At 53.1% G+C, this 8228-nt stretch overlaps 1 protein-coding gene across 1 annotated transcript in view; it reads right to left on the bottom strand.

Moving 5' to 3' along the window:
• Positions 1–5661, bottom strand: part of RLBP1 (retinaldehyde binding protein 1) — a 16167-nt gene extending 10506 nt beyond the window's left edge. Inside the window, exons 1-4 of the mRNA XM_004709873.3 lie at positions 5586–5661; positions 2635–2719; positions 2236–2364; positions 381–585 (exon numbers count right to left, since the gene is read on the bottom strand). Of these exons, the coding sequence (XP_004709930.1) occupies positions 381–585; positions 2236–2364; positions 2635–2646 (346 nt within the window). The 5' untranslated portion in view covers positions 2647–2719; positions 5586–5661. The remainder of the gene's footprint in view (positions 1–380; positions 586–2235; positions 2365–2634; positions 2720–5585) is intronic.
• Positions 5662–8228: the final 2567 nt, after the last annotated feature.

Consider the following 8228-nt stretch of genomic DNA (forward strand, 5'->3'; position numbering starts at 1 on the left):
CCAGGCCTCCACCCCACATTCCCACAGTCCCTGAACCCCAGAGGCAGTACCTAGGCTCTGGGTCCCAGTGGCTGAGGCCAGGGCTTTTCCCTGGGCACCTGATTTTGACCATCCAGTTCTGTTCATTGAGTCTCAAGGCTGGGAGACAGGAGGAAAGAGCGAGAGTGGCAGGCATCTGGCCCTGACAGACTTAGCCCTCTCTTCACTCATGGTTCCAGAGAGCTGGATCTTAGCGGGAGTTCAGTTCACACTCACACCCCCATCCTCCATGACACAGGGAAGGAGGGGTCCTTCACACCAGGGAGTGCCTGAGTGAGGGTGAGCACCATCCTCAGGACCCTCCCTCCCCTTCCCCGCCTGCCCTTTTAGCCCAGCCTCACCTCTGAGCAGCTCATAGGCACGCCCCACGTTGAACTTGCGTGCCCGGATGAAGCGCAAGAAGAAGGTGCTGTCCCTTCCCTGCACCCTCTGGGCCACCGCCTGGGCCAGCTCTTCCCCTGCTGCTGCCTGCTCCTGCACCAGCTCCTGCAGCTCTTGAACCGCCGCCGCCCGAGTCTCCTTCCGCTCATTCAGCTCATCCTTGGCCTGGAACACAGACCATGGTGGGGACACAGTGGTGTGTGTCCACATGGTGGAGCAGGATACTCATGTACGTGGTAAGTGGCTCCGTCCTGCAAGACCGGCTGCAGGGGCTGCCCTGCACTGGCCCCCGCGCCCCCCCCACCCCATCCACTTCCACCCACAAGGGCAGCAGCTACACTACTAGCCACTCAGATGGTTCCACTTGGATGAAAAGCGAGATGAAATGGCTCATGGTAGCAGAACTCCCTGGTGGCTCCCTGGTTAAAGCGCTCTGCTGCCAATGTAAAAATCAGCAGCTCAGATCCAACAGGCTCTCCAGGGCAGGAATCCTCCTGGCAGCAGTGGACTGCCTGGGGGATGGACTTGCTCATGGTAGGATCATTTGCCGGATGTAACCAGCAGCCTTGATATTTCCAGTAATAACAGCTTCCACTTGTTTAGAATACAGCCCTTGCTTAAAAAAAAAAAAGGAAAACCTAAACTCATGGCTGTTGAGTCATTTCTGACTCATCACAACCCTGTAAGGCCGAGTCGAAACGCCCCCCCCCCTCCTTTCTGAGATGACACCTCTTTAGGAGGGCCAACTGCCTCATCTTTCTCCCATGGAGCCACTGGTGAGTTTGAACGGCTCACCTGTGGGTAGCAGCCCACCCTTTAACTCGCTGTGCCACCAGAGCTCTGGAGTCTTTTAACCATATTATGTGTTTAATTTTGCTATAACCCATCGCAGTTGGTATTCTCATCCCAGATGAGAATGCTCATTTCCAGATGAACAGACACAGGCCCCTAGAAGTGAACATTCGTGCCCAGGTTCATCCAACTACAAAGAGGTCTTGCTGGGATTCCCTCTGTGCCCTTCCGGGTTCCTTTGACCTTGTCAGAAACAAGACCATCCAGCAGGGCAGCCTGCCCACTTCAAGGTATGCTTCTCCTTGCTGATCCAGAAGAGCTCATCAGCACCCATATAGCCACGGGACAGCCCTCTCTGCGGCGTGACAGAAGAAGACAGGGGAGGGAAGCCAGATACGGGGCGATAACAGCACCTTCCCCTTGAGATGCTCAGAAGACAAGGTTTGACTTGGTCCCTCAGGAATGATGCAGGCCAGAGATTCTTATAAATGGTGGATGGTGGCAGGGGGGTGGGGGCAGGGGGGACCCATAGCTCAGACTCAGCTCAGCTCCACTTCATCATCCCAGCACTCAGTCCCAGAATCTCTCTGCCGGCGGCGGCGCACACAGAGCCGAGTCTGAAAACCTCTGAGCTAGACGCACCACTTTCTTTCACAGGCACCGAAGGTGAGACTCGGGGAAAACATCTTCAAAGTCCCACAGCAAGTTGGGAAAGGGTCCGAAGAATCCAGAACCCAGGCTTCTTGGCAAGACAGTGGGGGGCAGCAGTTGGATCTAGTCCCTCAGGGTCACTTTGCTCCTTACATCTGAATCCAGGCTGATCCCTGATCTAGACTCACCAGGCACTAGCGTCGCTTTCAGAGAACCCTAGAGATCCAGCATCTTTAGGCTATACTGGCCTGGGTGTCGCTGCGATGGCCTTGACTTCCAGGATGGCCCCTAGAACGGACTCCCAGGGTGACCTGGAGAGCGGAAACTGGGCCCGTGCTAGCCGGCCTCACTCTGCCCCTTGGGCTACCTCACCTTTTGCAAGGTATGTCGGGGCAGCTGGCTACACCGGCCAAAGACAGGTCCATGGTCCTTGATGGTAAGCCTCTCCATCTGGCAGTGAAGATCCTGTTCATCCTCAGGTACCATGCGGAATGTGCCCACCTAGGCAGTGGAGACAGGAAGAGGCAGGAGCAGGTCCAGATTGGCTTGAGCAAACCAGGCAGGGGGTCTGCTCAGACCCAAAGCGGGTTGTCTTGCCCAGGGTCTCTGTTAAGGCTCCCTGCCACTGGAGTGGGGGCTGGGGCTAGGACCGCAGAGAGGTCCCAGGTGTGCGCTCACTCCCCTCGCAGAGCAGATGATAAAGAAACAGGAATGGTGAGAAAGAAGGAGAAAAGGTGAGTGGGGAGAGCCTTGGGGCTCAGGGGTACTCACCCCCTCCGACATGTTGCCTCTGCAAGACACTGAACCTTCAGAAGAAGGGTCTCACGGCCTCTGTCCTGACCCCTCCAGGTAGCCCCTGCAGTGGGGGAGGGGGGAAGGAGGGTGGCGGGACTTCAGAGTGTTTGGAGAAACATTCCATTACCCTTTTAAGCCATCAACTTAAAATTTCTCCATCAACTTTCTGGAGCTCCCTCACAGGAGAGATGCTGTTCTGTTCTGGCCTCAGGACAGTACCTCAGGCATTTGTTAGAAATGCAGATGCCTGGGCCCCACCTGCTTCCCGCCTGACTCAGGGGGTCTGGCCTGAAGCCAGGTGTGGTCTGGGCTAACCCCTGGGAAGCACTGCAAACACCGGACCCCTCAGCCCACAAGCCTGGAAAACGCTTCGCGGCCTCCATCACTTCAGGCAAAGGGAAGTGAAGGATCCAACAGCCTGCCCCGCTGCCCTGGCCCAATTGCGCCATGGCCCATTCTGGGCCACCAGAGCAAATCTCCTCCATCGCCCACGTGACCACCTGCTCACCACCTGGGTGTTTTGGGAGGTAGCACCTCTGTTTTCAGGATCCCCCCTCCCCCACCCGACCTAAACATTCCCAGTTCCTTTGAAGACCCTTCACCATCTTACTCTCAAATCTCATCCGGTTCGTGGGTTATTCCTAGCATGTAGTCGCAGTTGTGAAGTGGCCCCACTGGGACTTGAACCTGTGTTTGCCTGATAGGGAGCTAGTTCGCTTTGACACCAGTCCCAGGCAGCTCCAGGCCAACGACAAAGAGAGCTGGGGTTATAGAACTGCTTTAGGATCAAAGACCCCTGGATTGGGGTCTGGGTTTATTATTTTCCACCCATGTGACCTGAAGCAATTTTTCAACATTTCTGAACCTCAGTTTCTATAAATTGGGAATGTTAATGACCCCCGGCCTCAAAAAATACCCCCAAACTAAACTGAACCTGTTATTTTCAAGTCAATTCCAAGTCGTGGTGACTCACGTGCTTCGGAGCAGAGCTGCATTCCATGGGATTTTCAGAGGCTGGTTAGTCAGATCCCGATTGATATCTGCAGGGCTTGCTAACAAAGTGCCCCTGGGTGGACTCGAACCAGCAACCTTTTGATCAGTAGCTAAGCGCTTAATTATTTCCCTACCCAGGGATACCTTGGAGATAACAATACACGCACTGCCCTTAAACTGATTCCTTAAGCTGTGGCGGCCCTGTGTGTGGCAGACCAGAATTGCCCGAGAGGGTTTCTGGCTGTGACCTTTCTGGGAAAGGGGGCCCTGTTGGCACAGCCGGTGAAGTGTCAGGCTGCTAAAGGAAAGGTCCGCCTTTTGCACCCACCAGCTCCTCGGGAGAAAGATGGGCAGTGTGCTTCTGTTAAGATATGTAGTCCCCATGCCCCTGGGGGCAGTTAGTTCCACTCTGTTCTAGAGGGTCCCTACAACTTGGAATTGACTTGACGGTAGTACAGAATCTTTGCCGAAGCTGAGCAGCGGGCCTTTCTTCCATGCCGCTGGACAGATTCAAATCACCAGCAGCAGCGCTGAGCTGAGGAGTCAGTACAAGCTGGCTCCCCCACCCAGAGGCCTCAGGGAATCATACCAAATCCACTGCTACCAAATGTGTGCCACCAACTCACTAAGACTGAGGCTTGAGGGTTTCCAAGACCATACATCTTCACAGGGACAAAGGGCCTTCTCATTTGTCTCCCTCAGAGCGACCGTGGGTTTGAACCCTGTGCTCAGCCCAACACAACTCACAAGACTGCGAGAGCTCTTTGGGGAACGAGAATGACCCCTAACTGAAAACGCTCACTGCTTTGAGGCAACACTGACTCAGAGCAAGCCTCTGGGACAGGCTGGAACTGCCCCCACGAGTTTCTGAGGCGGGAACACTTACTAAGAGAGTTCTACGGACTGGAGAGAATTTCTGTGATGCACCTGTCGCAGCACACTTCTCTAACAGCATCTCCCTCGCTGTCTTCCCTTCGCCTCACACTGCCCTACTCCTCGTTCCCATCGGAGAGGAGGACGTTCCAGGGCAGGGCCGGCTCTCTCCCATCTCAAGTCTCCCCACTTCACAGCCACAACGAGGGCCGTGGAAGGACAGGGCTGCAGTCAGCCCACTGTGACCAAATCCAACCCTTCTCCCTGCCTGGTGGAGTTTCGCAGATGTGAACCCAGAGAGGACTCACTCACTCACTGCCCGTGGGTCACTCCCAACTCACGGCGACGCGACAGGACAGGGTCGAACTGTTCTTGTGGGAGATCCAAGATGGCGACTCTTTACAGGAGTTGAAAGCCTCACCTTTCTCCCATGTTACGATTGATGGTTTGGAATTGCTGACCTTTCAGGATGAAGGCCAACGTTGAAGCCACCACACCCCCAGGGCACCTCCCTGCTCCGTGCTCTCTTAGGTTTTACCGAGAAAGGGAGGCTGAGCACAACTTCAGGAGCTCACACCAGAAGATGGTGTGCTGGGGGTTGGCAGCGAGCTGAGCGACCACTGGGACAAGGTGCTAAAGCTCCAACTCCATTCTCTTGGCCATAGAAGGTTCCAGTCAGAGCTGGGCCACCCTTCTGTTCACCAAGTGGTGAACAGGGATTTTTAATCATCCTGATTTCCCTGCTACTTATTAGACCCAATGGGAAAACGCCCATCACTGGCTCCCTTTGGAGCGAATCATGCCCGAATCAACATGATGCCAATGGGCTTTTGGTTTTAGCCTGCAGGGGACACACGTATTCCCGGAGAACAATGAGCACTGGGGACATCCTGAACCGAGGGCTCGTTGTGTCGCTGCGGTTCGCCTTTGACTGGGCACCCTGGATTGTCATTCCATGACTCTGCCTTCAGGTGGACCTGATGTGATTTCTGTTCATCCGCCACCTGGAATGTGGTGTCCCCACGCCTCACTCCAATCCTGGCTCCTTGGGGTTGACTTACCTCCCAGGTCAGCAGCTCCTCCTCAGGGCCACCTGGTGCTCTGGTCCTCACCGAGGCTGCTTCTGCCAGGGGCATGGTCCGGTCAGCAGCTTCAGATTAGTGTTTCATAAGGACGTTCTCACCACCCACAGTTTTCCGCTCAATCTGGGCTTACTGGGAGGCCCAGCGCAGGGGCAAGGAGGGAGGGGAGCGGCCCAGGCCCAGCTGAAGGCCATCAAAGGCCTCCTTTGTCCATGCTGCTCCCAGGGTCTGCGCAGCCATGTGGAAGCCAGGTCATAAGGGTGGGATTTAGGCCAGCGCCATTCTCTTCTCCCTGGCCTCCCTCCCCCCATCGCCTGGATGAACATTCCGAGGTTAGAAACACAAAGGCAAGAGCAAACGAAAATGTGCCTGTGGCACCCAGGCCCGCTTCCCTTCCCACCCTCGCCTGGGCCAGTTGAGCAGTGTCAATGGTGAAGGTTGAGCCCAGAGCAGACGAGAGGGCCCCACCTGCCTTCTAGCCAGTGTGACATCACGACCAGGGCATAGGCTCCAGACCAGAGCATCCTCTCTCTAGTAGCTCCTCTCTCTGATAACAAGTTCTTCACCATTCAGTGACTCGCTGGCTTCCTCCCCTGAGGAGGGGGATGGCCAGAGGACCAGGCTCACAGCTTTAGTGGGGAGGAAATGACTCTAAAGGCTTTCACTCAACACCTGGCCCGTAGCAAGAGTGAATCTTGGCAGTTCTACCACAAACAAGATCCGTAGGTGGAGGAAACTCATTATTCAACCCTCTAGACCAGTGGTTCTCAACCTGTGGATTGCGACCCCTTTGGGGGTCCAATGGCCCTTTCACAGGGGTCACCTGATTCATAACAGTGGCAAAATAACAGTGATGAAATGTCAATGAAAATAATTGTATGGTTAGGGGTCACCACTGCATGAGGAACTGTATGAAAGGGTCACGGCATTAGGAAGGTTGAGAACCACTGCTCTAGACAGCAAGAGAGTCCTGCTTCAAGGCAGAGCTGGGGATGTGGGAAGTAAGTGATTCCTTTAGAGCATTCTCAGCCCAGGACTCCAAGGACAGGAAGCTTCCTGTTTCGGCTTTTGGACAATCCTCGTTGTCAAACTCATGCTTGGTGTGGGCTCCTGAAATGCCGCTCTTCATCTGGGCTTTGCCTCTTGGAGCTTCCCAGGACACGGTCCACCTCCCGTGCACAAGGCTTTGAAGGTCATTCTTCTGAACCTATTCTAAGAAATGCTTTGTGTCCTTCCCAGGAGTGGGACCGCTCCATGTACACCCTCTGCACACCCCAAATGTCCCAGGGCTACTACTGAGAGTGTCACTGGTGTGGAGCTCCCTGAGACCACACCTCCCCCTCACCTCTCTCTCCTGCCTCCAGAGCAGGCTTCCATGCCTGGGGCTTGGACCTGGGAAGGCTAAGAGTGCTTTGCTTCCAGCAGGCCCTCTTCTGGGCCTCTGACTGCCTGTTGGGTGGGGTGGGGTGGGGGGCTCCCTTCTAAATCTCCTCTGAGGTCAAGGGAGCCCTCATTCCTATCTTTCTGCCCCCTGGTGGTCTAGTCCTGGACTGTTCGGCACAGGAGCCACCGGCCACAAAGAACAGTACAGCCCTTGAAATTGTTGAGTACAGCTGAAGACCTCTTTATTGAAAGAAACATGAAAATGTAAAGCTCTGGCCTTGACCCCCATCTACGTCTATCCAGCTTGAGGGCAGGGCTTCGTCTGTCTAACCCTTCCCTGAAGACTTCTGAGCTCGTCCACGTATCCCACATCAAAACGACCGTGCTGGCATCCTCAAGAGACTCAAATCATCATACACTGTGGTGCTCTTGGTGTTTTGGGAACAAAAGCCAGTCTGAAGGGGCAAGATCAGGGTGGATGAGGTACGGCCCAAAAAATGATGGCTGTCCCAAAAAATGAGCAGGTGTGTTATTATGATGCAAAATAATAGCTCAGCACAACCTTCCTGGCCTTTTCCTCACCAAGGCAGTGAAGATTGATTATAAGACTTCTGCATAATGAGCCCTCCTGATTATCCTGTGTCCTTTGAGAAAGTATATCACAATTACCACTTTGGAATCCCCTTAAAATTACCATAACCTTCTGTGTTGACTTGTCTACCTGCCTCAGCAAGCCCCCCTCAGAAGTCACTGTTGTGATCAGACTTGTTTTGTTTTTATACTACACTTTATTTTTCTTAAAATACAGGCCCTTTTTTTGAGAATGATGTACAAATGCACTTTACACAATTGATATGTGTATGGATTGCGATAACAGTTGTATGAGCTCCTAATAAAATGTTTTTTTTAAAAATACAGGCTTTTTAAACACAATATATTTTACACCATTTATTTCAATTATTTGTAGTCTGAATGAATCCTGTTATTTGATCATTTTAGTTATTAAGAGTCCTTTATAGAGAACAAGTATTGACATTGACCTTAGTTCAAATAGTACTGGTAACTACTATTGTCCTTAAGGTTGACAGAGCTTTGTATGTACAGTCAAGTTTTGGGAAAAGTTCAGGTACAATCTAGGAATTTGTGGTTGGTTTTGAAGACTGGAATTGTCCTGCTTCAAATTTTTCTTTAAATTTTAAGTAGTCTCTTTTTTTTTAAATCAATTTATTGGGGCTCATA

Source organism: Echinops telfairi, unplaced genomic scaffold, assembly GCF_000313985.2.
Source record: "Echinops telfairi isolate 266 unplaced genomic scaffold, ASM31398v2 ScPeMD7_7409;HRSCAF=8447, whole genome shotgun sequence".
Taxonomy (NCBI): domain Eukaryota; kingdom Metazoa; phylum Chordata; class Mammalia; order Afrosoricida; family Tenrecidae; genus Echinops; species Echinops telfairi.